The sequence below is a fragment of the Oxyura jamaicensis genome, chromosome 1 (assembly GCF_011077185.1).
Source record: "Oxyura jamaicensis isolate SHBP4307 breed ruddy duck chromosome 1, BPBGC_Ojam_1.0, whole genome shotgun sequence".
Taxonomy (NCBI): domain Eukaryota; kingdom Metazoa; phylum Chordata; class Aves; order Anseriformes; family Anatidae; genus Oxyura; species Oxyura jamaicensis.
The window spans coordinates 32,206,081-32,225,712 of NC_048893.1; the positions used below are offsets into that span (position 1 = coordinate 32,206,081).

General features: G+C 41.5%; 2 protein-coding genes across 2 annotated transcripts in view; one reads left to right on the top strand and one right to left on the bottom strand.

The window, feature by feature from the left end:
- Positions 1-5,152, bottom strand: part of LOC118156345 — a 37,396-nt gene extending 32,244 nt beyond the window's left edge. The window contains exons 1-3 of the mRNA XM_035310339.1: positions 5,111-5,152; positions 2,583-2,959; positions 2,063-2,126 (exon numbers count right to left, since the gene is read on the bottom strand). Of these exons, the coding sequence (XP_035166230.1) occupies positions 2,063-2,126; positions 2,583-2,959; positions 5,111-5,152 (483 nt within the window). The remainder of the gene's footprint in view (positions 1-2,062; positions 2,127-2,582; positions 2,960-5,110) is intronic.
- ARID2 (AT-rich interaction domain 2) overlaps positions 4,551-19,632 on the top strand; it is a 104,771-nt gene continuing 89,689 nt past the window's right edge. The window contains exons 1-3 of the mRNA XM_035331415.1: positions 4,551-5,583; positions 5,744-5,837; positions 6,988-7,085. Coding sequence (XP_035187306.1) covers positions 5,492-5,583; positions 5,744-5,837; positions 6,988-7,085 — 284 coding nt within the window. The 5' untranslated portion in view covers positions 4,551-5,491. The remainder of the gene's footprint in view (positions 5,584-5,743; positions 5,838-6,987; positions 7,086-19,632) is intronic.

Sequence of the window (19,632 nt, forward strand, 5' to 3'; positions counted from 1 at the left end):
GCTTCGTGTTTCATACTACGTTGCACAACTGAAGAACTCTCAACTATGAAGTGTTTTTAAGTTAGGCCTTAGATGATCATAAAATTCACCGATTCCAACAGCAGGACCTTTGTGAAGTACAGCAAATACTGGGAAATTACAATAGTTATAGATAGCATTTAAGGAAGTATTTAATCCATTTACTTGATTATGTACAACAGTATTTATGGAGTACATTTTTCCAACTGTTTATTTCCTGAGTACTAATAACTAAAAAATAAGATGAGGAAGGCATACACCACATTCATAAATTTATGAGGGAAGTGTTATTCAAAGAATGAACTTAAGAAGTTGGGTTTTTTTCAATGTAAAATCATTTTTTTTAAGATTATCTAAAACAAACCTGCAAGAGTAGTAAAATTCCACTAACTGCAGTAGAAATGTTGTACAAGTGTGCAGAAGTATCCTGTAATATTGTACATGCGTTTTCCTGTCTTTGCTGTAATGTTTAGCATTTAATTTCATGCATTCAAGATCTTTAATTTATGACTTAATACAGTACCATTATTGTACTAGCCACTTATGATCTATACAAAGTAGCAGCATCTTTATACCAGCTTGCACACCCAAATGAAATAAATAATTTTAGAATATTATTTGGTAGGAAAGGGCAGGACTAATACCTGTCTGAGTAAATGCCCCTTGTTAAAAGATGCATTTGTCACAGCAAGCTGAGCAAACAGTGAGACCTAACATACGCAGTTAAATTCAACACTTTAACATTTGTTATCAAAACTGATTGAGATGAATGTCACTAAAATTTACCACTGGTTTTCTGATCCTTTCTCCTCTACCAGGTGTTCATCCAGTAATTCTTGTGTTTATTTTCAGACTGTACCTTCATTATACATGACTGTCTGCAGTCTTGAGGGGATCTACTCTCTCCTCTCAGCCATTTAATAGGATGCATTTTCTAAACAAAACATATATATACACACCAGTGCATGCACATGAACAAAATATGCTAACTTCTGTTTCTAAGGATTTACAGTTTACTATTTAATGAAAGTAGCATTCAGCTAGTGATACTAGTTACTGTAGTCAAAATGTAATGTTGCCACAATTCAACAGCAGCACAGCAGAAATGAAAATGGAAATGAGCAAGAATATTTCACCCACCAGAAAGCAAATGCAGTTAGTGGGCAACTGACAAGAACAATCGTAGCCTGCTCTGGATAGTAGCAGTTGGGCAGACAGGTAATAAGCACAGAATTTAATATTAAAGATTCAGTGGGAAAAAAAAAAAAAAAAAAAAAAAAAAAAGCTTGAAACTGCAACATGGGAGACAGCTATTAGAATACAAAAATTGTTGACACAGTTGTACTTAACCCCCCCCCAAAAAAACACACACACACAAAAAAAACACCACTACTGAACAGTGACAATTCAATTACTAGAGCTGTACTGTCTGCAACTATGCTTATTCCACACGTAATATTTACATGCCAAAATTCATTGTATATATTCACTTTCATAAACAGTTTATAATAATACATATTTTATTTTACAATTAAATTAATTCAAAAGGCATTGACAGGTACTATACAGAAATCAATAAATGGATTTTAAAAAGCAGCATTTTAAAAAATCTTTTTACCTACATTTCATCCTTGAGCCTTTAATATGCAACAAGCTATATTTCTAATTTTAAAATACTAATGAAATATTGGCACATTAATAGTTATCACATCAACAATAAAATAGGTTAATGCTTTTATTTAGGTATCATTAAAACACATGCAATATTAAATCAGGTAAATAAGGAAAAAAAAAAAAAAAAAAAGCCTTAATCCATAAACCCTTTCTCTACCTCAAAGGAGAGGGGAGCCCCCATCACTACAAAAACAGCCAAACAGGTGGTATAATACAAATACAGCTTCGCAGCCATATCATATGGGATCTCCATCTATTCCAGGTAATACGCTAAAGAAGCAAGCTACAGAAAGGCAGACATCGTTAATGTAAAACAGCAATTATTATCAAGCTGGCATCACAAGATCAGTCCAATACAGACATTTTGTACCTTGGTGCTGGATAGTGTTACTTGAAGCATCAGCCTAATAGCCGGTTTATTCATAAGGCACGCACTAAAATGAAACAAACAGTAATTAAGTGCTGACAGTGACCTAGTTAGCTACACGAGGAGCCAGATCGTCCTGTCATTCAGTACAGGTTCGCCAGAATCCCACAGGCACGGTCCCCTCCGCCCGGGCTGCGCGGCCAACAGCGCCTCTCGCCCGGGCAGCCCCGGCCTCCCCCGCCGGGCCGTGCCGGGCCGTGCCCGGCCGCCGGCCGCTCCCGCAGCCCCCGGAGCCCTCGGATGGGGGCGAGCTGGGCCCCGGAGCCGGTGCGGGCAGCGCCGAGGCCGCCGCCTGCCTTCTTTTCCCTTCCCTTCTCTACCCCTCCCTTCCCTTCCCCACCCCTCCCCCGCGCCGCAGCTCCGGCGGCTCGGCGCTGGGCTGAGGCAGCCGCTGACTCGCTGGCTGCTCGCGTCCCCCCCTCACCTCCCTCTCCTCCCTCCCTGCCTGCCCCCCCGCGCACACTGTGTAGAAAAGTCTCCTCTCGGCGGCGGGAGGGCGGTGAAATCCTCCGCTCTCCTCCCTCCGCGCCGTAACGCGAACGAAGCCGCCGCCTTCTGTTCCTCAGCCTTGGCCAAGTCGGCGTTTTGTTGACAGGCTCTGCCGGGCACAAAATGGGGCTGCTGCCGCTTCCATGGGCGCCGCCATTTTGTGAGGAGCCGCCGCCGCGCTGCCTGCAGCCGGAGCCGCAGCCTCAGCCGGCGGCGGCCCCGGGCGCGGCGGAGCGGCGGCGGCCGGGGTCCGTGTAATGGTTGAATAAAGTGACCCCCTCCAGGGAATCCCCAGCTGACGGTTACGTAAGGGACCGTGCGCAATTGCTGAGCATGGAAACCCACCTCGCCCTGCTACGCAACTCGCCTGTCCTCCCCTCTCTGCCACCCACTCCCCTCGCGCGGGGCGAGGAGAGCCACTCACCTCTGCCGCCCGCCCCTCGCCGAGGGGAGACCCCCCGCTCGGCAGGAATTTGGAGGCGAGATTAAAAACCACCGCCCTCTCCCGCGAAGGAAGGTTTAGCGGCGTGTGCCTGAAAGGGCGATTTAGACTCCTCAATCGCTTGTTTGTTTTAAGCCTCGCCCGTTCACGTTATCCCGGCTTTGGGAGCCTATTGCTGAAATAGCAGAAACTCAGTGTCAGGGGCAGGGGCTTGCTGCAGGTCTCGTTTAAGTCTGGGGGGCAGGGGGGCACCCGAGGCTACAGTGAAGAGACGCTGCGTGTCTTACATTGAAATTGACGCACCACCAGCCCATCCACACAGAGAGGGCAATTTTCAATATTTATTGATGTGAAACCGAGGGATTTCTTTTCTACCCCCCCCCATAAACGTGACCCAAGGACAAATCTTGCCAACCATCTTGCTCTATTTCTGTCTTTTTATATTCAAGCTGAAACAGCATTCAAGTCAAAAAGAAAAACCAAAAAATCCTCAAAAAATGTTTTATTTCCTGAAGTTAGTTAGTGCCTGGAATAGAAAGGAATTATAGTTCTCTCTTAAGTGCTCACTTGGGGCCATAATGTGCCATTGATTTCAAAACAGAGCTCCTTGCTGACTTTAATGAGGAGTTCTGCTTAAAGAAAACTAAAGGCCCAATCTGGCCTTGAATTTCTGTGTACTGGTTGCGAGGGGCGAACGCTCCTCCAGCGCCCCTTAACCTGGGACGAGCGCTCACCTGGAGCTCTGTTTACTCGTAGGGAAGGACAAACGCCTGCCTGGACCCCCACCGCTTCACCCGGGGAGCGGGTTTTGGACAGAAGGCACCGCTGGCAGCGCAGGCCCCTTCTCGCTCCCACCTGCTCCGCAGGTGTGACCGCAGTGCAGGTACTCCCCTGGGCTCCCGGGCACTGGATACACGTGACAAGGAAAATATTTACAAATACTGCACATGCCATAGGAAAAGGGGAGAGCGGGCTGCCGCTTTTGGCTACCGCCAGTCCAGGGCGAGGGCCTCGGCCTTTCTCCTTCAACAATTTTACGCTTTATGTCCTGTTCAGTGATACACAGAAACATATACGCGGCTTAGATTGAGTAGAGGACTCCTAAAGCTCTTTGCTTACAGGGCAGAGTGTCTCTAAGAGAGAAAAAAAAAAAATATTTATGGAGCGAGGCAGCGTTCAGGCCCCTGCTGGCAAACCTCCCCGGGGCACCCCTGCTGGGGAAGGCTCCTCTTCGGGGAAGTTTCGAGCCCCTCACGGCCCGGACCGAGGGGCTCCCGCCGCCCTTGCCGCACAGCGCCTCCCCGCCCCCACCCCGCGCTATCCGGGGAGATTTCCTGTCCTTGGAAACACCTCGGGCTGGGGGACTCCGAAGTTTTTCAAAAGTCAAAATCCGCCAGTGCCCCCTTCCGTTGTTGTTTTCTCTCCCCTTGAACTCGAGGCCCTCGGCGTTAGCACGATTTAAAAAAAAAAAAAAAAAAAAAAAAAAAAAAAAAAACACGGCCCCGCTCTGCGAGCCCACCTCTGCTGCCCTCCCCCCGGAGCAGCGAGCGGGGAGAGGCCGCCGTGGCGAGCCCGGCGCGGAGGGCGCGTTTCCCCGGCCCCCAGCCCTGGAACAACCGGTAGTAGCCGTTTTTTTCCTCCCCTCTTCTCCCTCTCCCTCGCCTCTTTCCGCCCGGCTTTGTGTGAAGTTTGCGGCACATTGCAGATGAGCCCTTAGCGGCGAGAGGAGCCTATTGTTCCCCGCCAGGAACTGCTTGCTGGGGCTGCGCTGGCTTTTGCCTTCGGAGCTGCCTCGTGCAGTACCGGGACCGGCCTCCGGGGCCCGCTGTGTTGCGCTCTCGTCCAGGCAGAAGCACGGCGGCCTCAGATCTTTTTGTCTGAGAGAGAAGAGAAGTGAATCCTGCTGCCGCCGCCACCGCCGCCGCCGCCGTAGCCGTACAGTGTGTGTGTGAGAGAGAGCGAGCGAGGGAGCGAGCGAGGGAGAGGGAGATCGCATGGAGCCGCGGCTGTAACACACACACACTGTCAATACCTCACTCCGGCTCCCCCCCCCACCCCACCACAACAGTAACCCAATTCATTGTGTGATCCAGCAGCACCATGTTGAGTCTCATGTGCAGGCTGGATCGGTTGGGTTTGTGGTGCTGAGAGAGGCAGCAGCAGCGGGAGGAGGAATTACTGAGAGGTGCCCCTCTCCCTCCCTGTCTCTTTGCCTGTGTGTTGTGTGGAGACAGGACTCGCAATTACCACACTCTCTGGGCTCCCTTATTCCTTTTAAACTTTTTTTTAAACAAGCCCCTCTCCATGGCTGATCCCCGGCCGAGCACGGGCACCTGGGTCTCTTAAAGACAAGGAGGAGCCGGGGATTGTTGTTGTTGTTGTCGGCCGTTTTTTTTTTCAAATTGGATTTTTTTTTTAAGAGGACCTTTTTTATTACAAAAATGGCAAATTCGACGGGTAAAAACCACGCAGACCAGCGGAGAAAGGGACTCGCTTTCCTGGACGAGCTGCGGCAGTTTCACCACAGCAGAGGGTGAGGAAAATGGGGAGATGGAACGGGAGGGGGGGAGGCTTTTAAACCGACCAGATCCAACTTCCAGCCCCTTCCCTGAAGGACACGGCAGCCCCAGCGAGGGGAGAAAAGGGGGCAGAGCTGACAAGTTGTGGTGTTTTGTGTGTATCTCCTTTGGCAGGTCTCCTTTTAAGAAGATCCCTGTGGTGGGTGGGAAGGAGCTGGATCTTCACGCTCTCTACACCAGAGTCACCACTTTAGGCGGATTTGGGAAGGTGAGTGGAAGTTTTAATTTGGCTTTCCCTCCCGCTAACCTCTTCCCAAAAGTCTCCTCTGACCCCCGGGGGCGGCGGGGGGAGCCGGGGTGGCCGGGAACCGTCCTATTTAAAGCCGGTTAGAGAAGGTGGGGGGTGGAAGAAGGAAGCAAGCAGGCAGGCAGGTTGGTGCCTTGGCCTTGTCGGCGGAGCGATGGAGGGGGATCCGGGGGTACGGCGGACCCCCTGGCCGCCCCCCCCCCCCGCCCCCGGCCGGGCCCCGGCCCCCTGTCCCCCGTCGCCGGGGGAAGGCGAGGGGGGAGCGGGGCGTTTGGGGCCGTGAGGGGCAGTTTGTTTCGCTTGTGGTCGCAGCTTGTGTGTGCGCCTCTGAGAGGGAGAGACAGAGAGAGGAGAGAGTCTGAGCGCAGTTTTAGTGCAACTCAAAATTAGCGGGCATGTTTAACATCGATAATCGGCACGGAGCATGGGCTAGGGAACGATCCTCGCGGCCGGGGGGGGCCCGGCGCTGCCCTCCGAGCCCTTCCCGGGGAAAAATAACAAAAGGGGCACCCAAGACGGTGTGTAATCAAATAGCCATCTTTAGGCTTCAAGGCTAGGGACAGAAATGTAGGCCTCAAAAGAAAGGCCTCTCTGTGGCTGGGGAGCTGTCGTGGGGGGACCCATCGGGAGGGCTCCCCCGCTCCCCCGCACCCCGCGGCCCAGGGGGCGCCCCCTCCCAGACTTGCCTGCATTATTTTAAACTTCTTTGGGTTTTTAACGGACCGCGGTAGGATTTAAAAGGGGGCGACAGAGGGACTCCCGATTGGTTATTGTCCAGGCAGGAAAAACAAAAACAAACAAACCCCAAAACAATGCGGGCCCTCCTGGCCGTGCCCCCCGAAATAAAACAAAATAAAATAATCGGGGAAAATGTCGGCGAGGAGCGGGATTGTTCCCGAAGGGGGAATATTAGCGGCTGTCAGTAACAAATACAGCCCCAAATCCCATATACATTCCTGTTTATTTTTTTTAAATATACATATTTATCTATCTGCTTCGTGGCAGCTCGTGTTTTTTTTTTTTTTTTTTTTTTTTTTTTTTGCGATGTTCACTGTGGACGACGTGTTTGTGTGTACGTTGTGTATCTCGGCCCGTGTGTTGTTTTTGACAGGTATCTGAGAAGAATCAGTGGGGAGAAATTGTAGAGGAGTTTAACTTTCCCAGAAGTTGTTCTAACGCTGCCTTCGCTTTAAAACAGTATTACTTGCGGTGAGTGCTATCAAGCTGTTGCAGTAGTATTTTTGAGTGTGGGATTATATTTGGTTGTCGGTGTGTGCAATAATAAAAATACCCCTACTCTTAAAAAAATGTTACAAAATAAACCAGAAAGGACTTCTAATTCCTTATTTGTCTGCTGCAGTGATCACTTAAAGATAATTGTGTTCTGCAGTTATTTTATTTGTATTTTACAGATGCAAGCCTTAAACTTTCAGGGGATCCTAAGTATATAAACAATCCATGTCAGAGCCATTTTAATTGATTATTTTAGAACAGTGGTACTAAAGGACAGTTACTAAGAGATCCAGTTCTTGTAGTTACAGAAACTTAGTTTAATTTTTGAACCACTGAAATGTGTTCTTACATGTAAACTTGTTTACTGTTCAGTGGGGTCAGACATTGAAGGAAAATGCATCTGTAGGAAGATATCCAAAGCAGTCTAAATTATACTGTTATCAATTACCAGCAGCATATAGTATGTTTTATTTTAGAGTATAACGATAATTTTTTTTTCCTGTTACTTTAAAAATAGTAGATTTTTGCAGTTTTAAAAAATAAGTTTACATTCCTTGAAGTCATACAGATTATTTTTTAAGATGCATTTTTTTTTTTAATGTAGCATGGAGTTTACATTGAATATTTTAAATTACTGTATGTGGTACTGTCCTGTTATGAAACAATTTTTTTTAATTAATTTTGATTAATTTAGTGGTTATTTTTTGTGTGAAAGATTTTCCAGTTATTGCATGTATAGTGTTTCTAGATGCTATATAGAAATGATTATATTTAATTTAGAATCAAGTTTAATGTGCATTGGTTAAGGAATGTAATTTTATGTTTCTGAACTGTATAGATGATATTTTTTCATTGCAGTTAATGCTAAGGTAGATGTGCAATGTGTACAAAAGATGTATGGGCTTTTGGACTTCTGTTTTGGTGATCTGAGTACACACAAGCTTTATCTGTCTCTGGTTTGGCCTTCTGAATTAGGAAATGCAGTAATTGTACAGGTGCACTTTCTATTGGTTGTCCTAGATTGACTTCCAGCTTGAAGCTGTAGAGTTCAGAGCACAGTAGAGCAGTTATTGAGTTACAGTGATGTCTGGAAAACCTTAGTCAGATATCTGTAGTTACTGAATTTTTCTTTTTTTGGTGATGACATATGATTGCTTTAAGATCCAGACTAAGGAAAGAAATTGCCATAGTTAATAGCTTTAGCAAAGTTTATGATTGCTAGTAGGCCTAGGAATGAAGTGGGAAGCTCACTTCAGGATGTCCTTTTCTGTTTATTTTCTCTCTCTAATACATAGTATTCTGGTAGTGTTGCTAAACATTTGTTGGATTATAGAAAATAGTTTTTGCTTTTTGACTTCTTCTGGTGGACCTTGTAGTCTATTACACGACTAGATTTCATATTTATTTCGCAGTTTTTATTTTATTTTTTTTTAATTTCAGTATTTTAGAAGTGCTTGAAAGCCTAACTTATTGCACTGTGACGTAAGGTGGTATGTCATTTGTGTTTTCATATGTATTTTGGAAGCATTTATATGCTATGACAGTTAAGGTAATTAATGTTAATTTAGCCTTCTAATGGCTATTAATTTTTAATAAGATACTACTTTATAATTTAGAATCAAACATCCAAAAATGTTATTTTTATTTTTTCCATGCTGAAGTTGACATTATTTTATATACAGTTGCTGAAAATGTGTCTGAATGATTAGATACAAATAATTGAAAGTGTTTTTTTTGTTATTTATTTGGAATTTAGGAAAAAAAAAGTTGATAAACAGTTAAGATGAAGAATCTTTGAAAATGTTTGATTTATCATAATCTCTATCATTTACGTAGGCCATTCTGAAATAAACTGTCAAGGTGGTTGTTTGGGGGGTGGTTTGTTTTTGTTTTTTGAATTACTGCTTTACTCACTGTTGCTTCTAACATAATCTAAGTTTGAAGTGAAGTGTTTTCCAGCTGAGTTCACCACCCTACATGTGCAGCAATATGACTGTATGTACACATATATCTCCTAGATTCATGGTCGTTTAGCTTTAACATTGGAGGGGTTGGGGGGAAATTGGTTATAGGGAAAGACAAGTACTCTCATGCTAAATTTGTAAAAACTGTTTTATGTATCAGTGTTGAAGAACATAACCTGAGGTTTCTTATCGGGCTAGGTTTTCATGAGCTGCTCAGCAATTGCCCTTGGAAAAAAAATGTTCCTTTTTAGTCTCAAGTATGACTGGAGTCTTGGCCCCACTATTGTAATGACTTTGCAAACAAAGCCAAACAATTTGAGGCCTGTTAACTTTAAGATACATTTTTATCAAATTGTGTGTTGTGCCATATAAAGTGATGCAGTGATCTACCTGGCAGATAGGATCCTCATGAATTCAGAGGGACTTGGTGGTGTGTACCTACATGAATACGTTTGCGGATTTGGATCTGTGATGGTCTGTGATGAAAGTTGCTTCTTTCTATGAAACATCTGGCATACCATGTTGGCTGAGATAAGATCTCAAGCTACAGGAACCCCTTGCTTGTTTTGCTGTGTTATCTCTAATAATGCTGTCATTTTGACTTAAAATTACTTTTTAAATAATTTAGAAAGTTGAATTTATTTTGTGTGGCGTTAGTAGTCCTGTTGGCTTAATTATAGTGAACGTTTTGCAAAACAATCATCAGATTAACTTTTTCCTAGGCAGTTGTGATGTGTGTCTTCTGTTTTGTTTAAATAACTTTTTCATTTTGACTTGTGGATTTTTGTTGGATGTCTTTGGGAATGTTAGCCAATTAAAGATGGGAATTGTTTAAACTTCTGATATAATTTTGGTAGGTTATGATAGACCATCCCATCTACCCCTTTTCCCTTGCACTGCTCCCTCTTCGCTCTCCCTGGAAAAAGTTATTTGTAATAGGGAAAGTCTGAACCATTCAAACTTTGTGCCTGCATTGCTTTGAGCTGTCTGACAGGTGAAGTAATTTATGCACTGTGGTTCTTAGTGAGCAGTCAAAAGCCACAGTGCCGATAACCATTGATAGACTGTACTTGTTAATGTAGTTCTGTGAGGCTCTACAGCATCACAGAGTGTAATTCCCTTGGATGTAGTGCAAATTAGATGTTTCATCTCAATTGAGGTGAATTAGTAAAGCATTTTCTAAATGCATCTCTAAAGATTATTTTATAATGTTAATGAAAATATTTTAATATGGAGTAATAAATGTAAATATTGGTAATGTGGGCACACTTTTACATTTTTGTTAGTTGGTAAACATGCAGTAGGTGAAAATAAAGTTAACATGAAATACAACTTGTTTCTTATGTTAATGGTTGATTAGGTTACAGTCCTACAAAGAACTGGGCTGATTTGACCTCGCATGTTAGTATAAGGTTCTGTTGCTTTTCGTGTGAGCGTAAGTGATACATTTATTTCTGTTGTGGGTCTTCATCTATTCTTTGGAAGCGAGACCTTGTGCAAATGAAGTATGAATAGCTGAATTACAAAACAGTTTGCTTTTAAAAAGTATTTGTCTGCTGTAAGAGAAATTATGGGAAAGGGCTAAGTGCCAGGTAAAATAAGTTTGGGTCTCAGTTCTGCAGAGCATTTGGTCAAGGTGGCAGAAATGAGTTAATACTAGTTAAAGGTGAATAACAATTTGCTGTTGTAAATATTGGGGAGGTAAGGGGAAGTCAAGCGGAGAGAAAATAGGTCAGTTTATAAATGGAAAGGGGCATAAAGTTACTGTAAAGACAAGCCATTATGCTGAACTTCCTGAAATTGCATACATGGTAGGATAAAAAAGTGTGAGCAGTTAAAAATCAGGACTGTGTGAAATTGTTATTGACAACAAATAGAGGGGGCATTTGAAAGATGCCAAGATATTTAAGTAATTTGATATTCAAGATGGCACTAAGAAACTGAATAATAGTACTGATTTCTTTCTTAAAAAACAAAACCAAAAAAAGTATGACCTAAAAAACTAGATAAATTTATGGGATTCTAATTGCTGGTGCTCGTAAAATAATGGCAGAAACATTAGGAAAACAGCAATAAAAAGTCTGGAATTTTCCAAGCAAAATTACTTTAAAAGAGGCTTTTTTTTTTTCATTATATTTGCTCAGTGTTTAAAATTAGGATCTGATACTGCAACAACATCTGCACATGGATCAGTGAGTATGGTTGAGCACAGGACTGGTTTGAAGCCCTAGTGGATGAAGGGAAAGTTGTTACTGTATTTTACATATTTTACTAAAATACAAATGCACCTCTAAATCTCTCATTAACAAATTATTGATGTATATGGAGTGTCATGTGAGTGAAAAATGGAGTGAACGACCATAAACAAAAATAGAACAAAGTATGGAGAATATGTTTGGTGAGTCACAGCAGTTTTAGGTGCTAAAAGAGTAACATGAGTGCTCACATATGCATGCAGTGATACAAGTTTAGCCATTTTAGGCATATTTAGTGTCTGTATCAATGAACTTGATGTGAAAGTGAATAGTACACTAGTGACATTAGCAGATGATAAAGTAGGAAGAGTTCAACGTAAGTCAGGGCAGGAAAAAAAAACAGTTATCTAAAGAAATTAGACACATTGTTGGAAAATACAAATGAGATTTAGTTAGCCAAATGCAAGCTAATACATTTGAGGGACAGTAATCCAAAACAGGTATTGACTGCGTGGGAATAACCTGGAAAGCAGTACTGCTGAAAAAGGGATAGGAGTGATACCATGGGCCTGATAATCCTGTCAGTTGTGTGCACCCAGCTCTCTTTCATATGAAAAGGGGTTGTGCATGCTTCTGACAGGAAGAACAGGCCCCAATTTGCAATATGATACATAGACTTTGTAAAAGAAAACAAAATCAAAACAAACAAACAAAAAACATCACACACACACACACACACACACAAAAAAAACAAAAACAGAATGAGTTTAGGGTGCATCCGCTGAGGCACTGAAGAACTGGGAGACTGGGTTTTGGATGAGATTGTGTGACTGTTTTAAGGACTGTTTTACTTCCAGTACCTTTGCAACAGGTGTGGCAACTTGGCAGAAGCTTAGAGAAGAGCAAGAAAATATTTAGAAGGCTGAAAGGATTAACTGATTAAAATAATAATACTAATAATTGAGAAATAAATATGTTTTGCATGGGTAAATGAACATTTTGGATGAAAAGGGGACATGGTATCTTAGAAGGAATTTGAAAGGCCTAAATACTTAAAATGGAGATAATTTTAACTAAGGTAAGGAGCTATGTTAATGTGTAAGCTGAGATGAAACCAAGGGAGAAAATTCAGAGCAGATAGAAGCACAAAACCCCTCAGATATACCTATTCAGCTTGTGACTGGTATGACAAGCAGAGCTGGGGGGAAACCCACACCATGTGTCATTCAGAACTAGCCTGCTCAGGGTGCTAATACCTGTGTTGGAGGTAACGAGCCAGGACTGGCAGAGAAGTGGACCCAGTGACCCTACAAGTTCTGTCCATCCTTGAAAAACACTACGGTGAAGGCTTTCATCTTACACAGCCAAAGACTTTTATTGCAGCGCTGCAGACTTCACCTGAAAAAATCTGTCGCACTTAATTTTGTCACAAATCCTGCAGTCGTTGGCAGGACAGAAAACAAATACATGGATGGCATTTTTGTGATTTGTTCATTAAATTATTTCTTCCGCCCCCCTCTGCCCTCCAAGATAAGAATTGTAGTGCATGTTTCAGTCAGGCATCAGAGGCCTTGCCTTTAAGTTTTAAGCGAATATTTCACATAGTTGGAGGGGGAATTTTGTTTTAGTTGTACTGTAATAATACAATCAACATATTTACCGCCAGGAGAAGTTACTGTTCATGCTCTAAAGCTTTATTTAGGAGAATTAGATAGGTTGGTTGTTAAAATCTCAGAAGGTCTCTCCATAGGAGTTATTTATGTGGATGGATATTTTGTTAGAGTTGCTGCCAATCTGCTCAAAGGAGAGAAGGATTTTTGTAACACAAAATCTGCAACAGGCGTCTTCTCAAGAGGGAAAGCAGCATGTGAAAGGAAACAAAGTTACCTTAAAATCCCTCTTCCTTAGAGTGATGTGGTGATACTAGTCACTATGCAAATGAGTTTGACCTCGATCAAAGTTTGTGAGCTTTTCCTGCAGAGAGTGAACTCCATGGCTGAAAAAAACGGAGTGAAAAATTAGTGAGATGAATGTTAACGTACTTTCTCTTCCTGAGTATTTTCCTGCAAGCTTTTTGTTAGAAATTACGACTTAAATCACTGCTGCTGAGGTGAAATATATTGGTTTATTGGGAGAGGGGGGAGTGTTGTTCCTCAGTTTTAATGCAGAATTCTGATTGCTTAACTTGAAAGCTTATCTAGACATGTCAGAACTAATAACCTACAAAAAGCAAATTTCTGGAAACACTGTAATAACTCTTGGTGACTTCAAGACCTACTGAATCTTCTGATAGCCAGTGGAAAGTTTATATGTTAAGACCATTTTCTGATCTTCAGTTGAAACAATATAAAAATTAATTTATGCTTTTAAATTATTAATAGCTGTGGTAATGTCTTAGGTTTGAATGAATGGTAAGCATATTGCAGCAAGATCAAGATGCTCAAGGATGGAAGGATAGCTCTTCTTTCCTTAGTAAAGGGGAGTAAGCCTGGGCTAAGAAAAGGAGTTTGAGACTTCTTTCTTTCTTTTACTGCTAATAGGCTTTAATTAACTTCTTTATTTGCAGTTAAACCTCAATAGATAAGGCTTTCATACTCTTTCCCATCCTAGCCCCTTCCCTCTTTTCCCCAGTAGTGAAGTACAGAGGTATGGTTTGTGCTAGAGGAACACACAGGTTCAGACCACTACTTTAAGAACACGTGTCAAGTGAGAATGAGATCCAAACATCGTAATACCTTTTTGTTGTTGTTGATTAATGCTAGATGCCAGTTCTGCTAGCCAGATTTCTTCTTCCTGAGCCTTACTCAAGCAGTCCATAAAAAGGGGGCTACTGATACTTGCCATCTTTTAGAATTCTTCTCTAATCGCCAGCTGAGGAGGCACTGCTGGAAAAATAAAGCAGGCTGGGGTTGTGTTCTGTGAAGTGGAAAAGTGAAAACTGAGTATGCAACAGATTATGAGAAGGGATTTTTTGGTTCGTTTTAAAATGCTCGTTTAGAGTGTCAAAGTGGTGCTTTTCAGCTTAACTGGGCCTAGTTGGAGTAACTCTAGTACCGGTCCACATTGTTACAAGATACATAGTTTGTAAAGGGAATTGGGTGTAGGCCAGAGATCCCATCACTCGATCTTGTTTCTGCTTATCAGTCCGATACATATTTATTCTGTGGCCTTAGTTAAATCATTTGCCATCTTTTTATTCATATTTATAAAGTGAGTATATTGATGTTTGTTTACCTATCTCACAGAGAAGTGTGAGACTGTAAGCTCTTTAATGCAGGGATTGTGTCTCTTCATGCTTCTATGTCATATCTTAAATATTTGAAAATGAATATAAATTAGGAATATATGAGGAAAATAAAACTATTCATAAGCTTGTTTGCCCTCTGCAGTACTAAGAAGCAGAAAATATAGCATAGATGAGAGGAAGAACAATCTTTATTCCTTAGGGAATAGATAAACTTGGGATACCTAAGCAGAGAAATATTGGAACGGTTGAAAGAAAGAAGCTTATCTTAAGGAAGGATAATAAAACAGCAAGATGGTACCCAGAATAGTGAGCTTAGGCTTTGCCTGAGGTACTAGATTAGTGAGCTAGGTATCAGATCTAAAATACAGTCTCCTTGGAGCAATGAGTTCAAGTCTAAGCAGACCTGAATTAGGTTTTCGGCAACAAGGTAGTGACACCATGTTATATCTACTTTTTGTTTTCTATCTTTAAACTGAGTGTGCGTGCATTTCTTTTAACTAGATAAATTGTAGCAAGCCAGCTATGCTGCAAGAGGGATCGCTTACTATCATAACAGAGTGGAGTTCTGCTGAAGGATGCAGTAGAGCATGTTTCTCTGCAACAGTGAACTGTGTTCGTATTATTTTCCTATTTTATTGGTGTGGGAGGAGCAACGGCTCAGATTAGTATTCCTTCAGAATAATTTACAGGGTTAGTTGTCAGTTCATAGCTTCCTCAACTGCAGAAAAATCCTGTGTAGTAACACGGTCATTGTGATTCAGAGAGACCTTTCCTATCACAGTGCCTGTTAAGAGTTTTCCTGTGTTTGCTCACTGAAGTTTAGGTGGGTCGAACTTAGGGCTACCTGTGTTTCTCGACTGTTACGTACCGTGACGTCTGCCAGTTGGCCTCTGCCTCCTGGTCCAAAGGTTGCTGTGCTTCCATGATAATCCATGTGTAGAGATTCTCAGCTCTGTAAATCGCTAGATCATATGACTAGCTTTAAGTAGCTCTGTTAAAGTTCTTCTGAGAAGTGTTTTGTAGTAGTGTTACAATATTGTGTGTTATTGGGACATACTGTGTCGGGGTAGCTGTTCTTCAGGGATACATCCCAGGGACTTAATTTAATAAAATGATAATAGTTTAATTGGGGGGTAAATTTGGCATGATATTAGCATGATAACAATAATTACAATGTAGGATAGGTGTAGTACAACTGCGTGATATATATATATATATATATTTTAAACAAGTTTGTATTAAAAGAAAACTTGTGGAAGTAAACTTAGAAGCATTGCTTCCCTTACACAATTATTTTCCTCAGGAGTCTCTGGGTGTTGGTGACCTTGAGTAAACGCTGTAGAACCCAGCCAGGTAAACAGTTCCAGGCTACAGACAGAGTTCAGATATATCCTCTGTAATTTTGGGGAAGATAGCAGAGCTTTGAAACATGGGAGATTGCAGAACTGTTTCTTAAATACTTTTCTCTTCCCGATACCATCAATGGAAACCTGAGAAAATTTACATGTGAAACGAACAGTCATTGTTCATATAATGCTACAGTTGCACAGTAAATACCTGAAAAGATCAGGATTGACCTCATTTAAGTATGAATATGCAACCATATCTTTTGTCTCTAGAGTTTATTTTTTATAATAGAGCCTTACACTCTCTAGTAAATGGTAATAAATCCCATGTCAGTATTAATCTGTTGTATCACTGTGAGATTTATTTTTTTTATACACATACATACAGTTCGGACTCATTGCTTAGATGTTAATTGATTCTACTCAATAGTAGTTATTTCTGAGGAGTTTTTGGATGTGCTTTCTGGGCAACCTTTCCCCACTGTCTCAGCTTCCACCGTATTACCCACATGGGCCAATTCAGAATTTGCTTGCTTTACTTGTGGGCTGAGAGGGAATCACCTGTGATGCTGTTTTACCCTGGCTGCTAGTCTCTCCTTCTCTGCTAATCACCATCTTCTCAATCTTTGACTACAAGCTGGAATTCGTCTTCTGGTGCTTGACCTCTTGGTGTCTGTACCCATTGACTGCACATGGAATATTTACTGTAATCAAATGAGTTCCTAATTGTAAAGAAAACTGAAGGGAAGAAAAGGTGTATGCAGGTAAAAGGGCAAGAGGACAAAGCACTAAATGTCAGGTGCCTAGCAACCGTCAAATACTGAATTTTACAGCAAAATGATAACAGATTCCATGGTACTTGGAAAAAAAAAATCTGCAGCTGTGGACATGCAGAATTCACAGGATCTAGACCAATATCTGAAAGGTATTTCACACATCTCAGAAATGTGCTTTCAGGTACTCTGCAGACCCAGTCAGGCATTGCAGCATTGGTGTGCATTTTGTTTGTTCTTCCAAGGTCATTTTTGTAATCGTAAGGTATGGAAATAAAATTTTTATCTTAGTAAAAGTTTTGTTTCTGAACAGAATTATGTGCAAAGGCTAACTGATGTAGTAAATTATTACTGTGTTTAATTAGATATGAAGAATATACAGGGCCCTCACTACCATACAGGTTGGGATACCTTTAGCAAGTGTTTTTCTTCAAATGCTTCAAAGTGCTTTTTCCTTCAAACTTAGCTGAAGGATAGGATAGGACAAGATAACCATATCCTGTTGAACACCATGTGATTCTCTGAGTATAACACGAAGTAATTTATTAGAAAGTTATGTTAATCATGCATATAGAAGTGGAGTAAAAGTGTAAAAAGATTAGAAAATCAAAGTACAATACTCAGTGACAGTGACCATCATGTTCAGTAATGTTTCATTAGTGTACCTTATAGACAATATGCTGTTATTACTGAAATAAAATTTAATTTCTAAAAATATTTTTTGTCATAAATACATACAAGATTATTTATTTATTTTAGATTTTTACATAACATGTACACAAATCCTATTTTTCTGTAGTAGCTTGCATTCTCCTAGTAAGTTTAATTGTATTTTAAACAGGTTAGCCCAGCTGTTGAAAAAAGTGCTTCTAAAGTAAGATCAAAGAGAAAGGTGACTTTAAAATAGTCTACTGTTCTGCACATAACCATACACAAACACCTAGCTTCCCCAAACGCACTGCTCTATTTCTGTATGGATATTTGTGTGTGATGCAGTTTAAGGTAGTGATTCTCTGTAAATTTGCATTCCTAGTAGGAAGCCAAAATACGCTATTAGCTTTATGGTGACTCGGGGCTTATATAGGTCTGCCATAAGAGCTGTGTTTGGGGACCTTTGGCCACGTGGAATTCTCTTCAGACCTGCTTTGGGAGAATCTCATCCCTGTTCAGAGCAGGGCTGGTACCACTGCATTCTGTGTCAGTCCTGCACCTGTGTTTTTAAAGGTCAGCTGTGTAAGATCTGGACCATGTATATTAGCACGAAGTTTGCCTGCTTTAGCAAGGAAAGAGCCTGAAAAGTGAAGTCAATAAAGATACTCAAAACATACGATACCGCAGGGTGTTCCTTTCTTTAGTTGTCCTCAGGAGGCCTTTGCATACAAGCAGAAGTTGCAGGCTCAAGGTGTGTGTGTGCATGTGTGTATTTTCTTAGGAATTTATGAAAACAAAATGATTTATTTTTATATGATGAAATGAATTTAAGCATTTTGGGGTTTTGGCCTGCTTGGTGATCTAGGCAAACGTGGAAAACAAAAAGCTGTTGACACCTGTTGACATGTAGTAGGGATCCAGCTGATGGAAAGAAATAGAACAAATGCTCTTAGCTTTTAAAATCAACTTAAAACTCATTTTATATATTCAGTATGGAGATGTATATCCAAACTTTAATTTAGTTATTTGTGCAAAAGTACCTGTTACCATTATTTATTGTTTTGAGAAATGTATCAAAGAATTTACTCATATTTTATTATAATTTCACGGATATAGTGTGATGCGTAGTATTGCTGACTTACAGCACTGGCAACATCAGAATAAATAAGATTAAAACCTTCTTTACATTGTGGAAATAATGGTGGGAAGTTATAGTGAAGTAGGTACAACATAAATATGATTGACATACCATATAACACACAGCAGCGGCATAAATGTGCAGGATTGTTGATCAGATTGCCTTACCAGATGAAATTTTAAAGTTTGCACTGTACAGAATTCAGCTGGAGAAGGCCACCGGGTAGAAGGGACTATCAGGGCCATACGTTTTTTGTCAAAGTTTTTTTTGCTCAGACCACTTGCTATGGGGTTTGTAGATTGAAAGATTTTGGATATTTCTTGGCTTGGCAGCTGCCTGTTGGGAAGATGCGCACCTCCTAAGCAGGCAAACAGCCCTGCTGCGCAGCGTCAGAGCACTAAGGTGCATGGGATGAGAAGGCAAGAATGTGGGAACTTTGGTGGTGAGAGCAGTTTGGAAAGGTCCAGGGGACAGACAGACTGCGGGGGGAAGAGGAGGAATTATGTAATCAAACGCTGATAAGTTACAGTCTAATGGCCAACCCTCTCGTTTAAGTTGGTCACTGGGTGTTAATTGGCTTGTGGCCCAGAGCTGGGTCACTACTTAGTGAAGGATGTCATTATCTGCAAAGCACTGAGTGGTCTCTGGACTTGAGTTGCACCATCTGCCTTCTGCAGTGACGTTCTGATGGACCGGTGTAAACCTCCTGGTGGTACTTTTTTCTGCATCTTCGCTTGCAGGACCAGTGCTGCGGGAACGTAATTTATGTTCTGCTGGTTTATATTTTTCATTAACGCTGAATTTACCATTTTCATTTTGGTTTTAAAAATCTGTCGTCATCCTAGTTACTGCTACTTTTATCCTTGTATTAAAATATCATAAGGGCATAAAATTGCGTATAATCAAATAGAGGATTTTATCTCTTCCTAAAAAGAGCTTTCAGGGAGAAAGGTCTTATCTTGGAAACTATTTCTTCATGGGCATTGCTATGCTGAAGAAAGCTAGAAGGATACAGTGGTGGAACTGTAAGGGGTTTTTCAAAAGCTGTTGTCACTTTTAGAAAACTAAAAATATTTGTGAGTACTTTATTTTGTGTGTTAATTACATAAAAATGCATGAATTATATATGTGGCATATAAAACACCAGATGTCAGCTTAAGTTTGGGATAGGTTGTATTTGCACTGTGTCTGCCCCAACTCTAATACTAT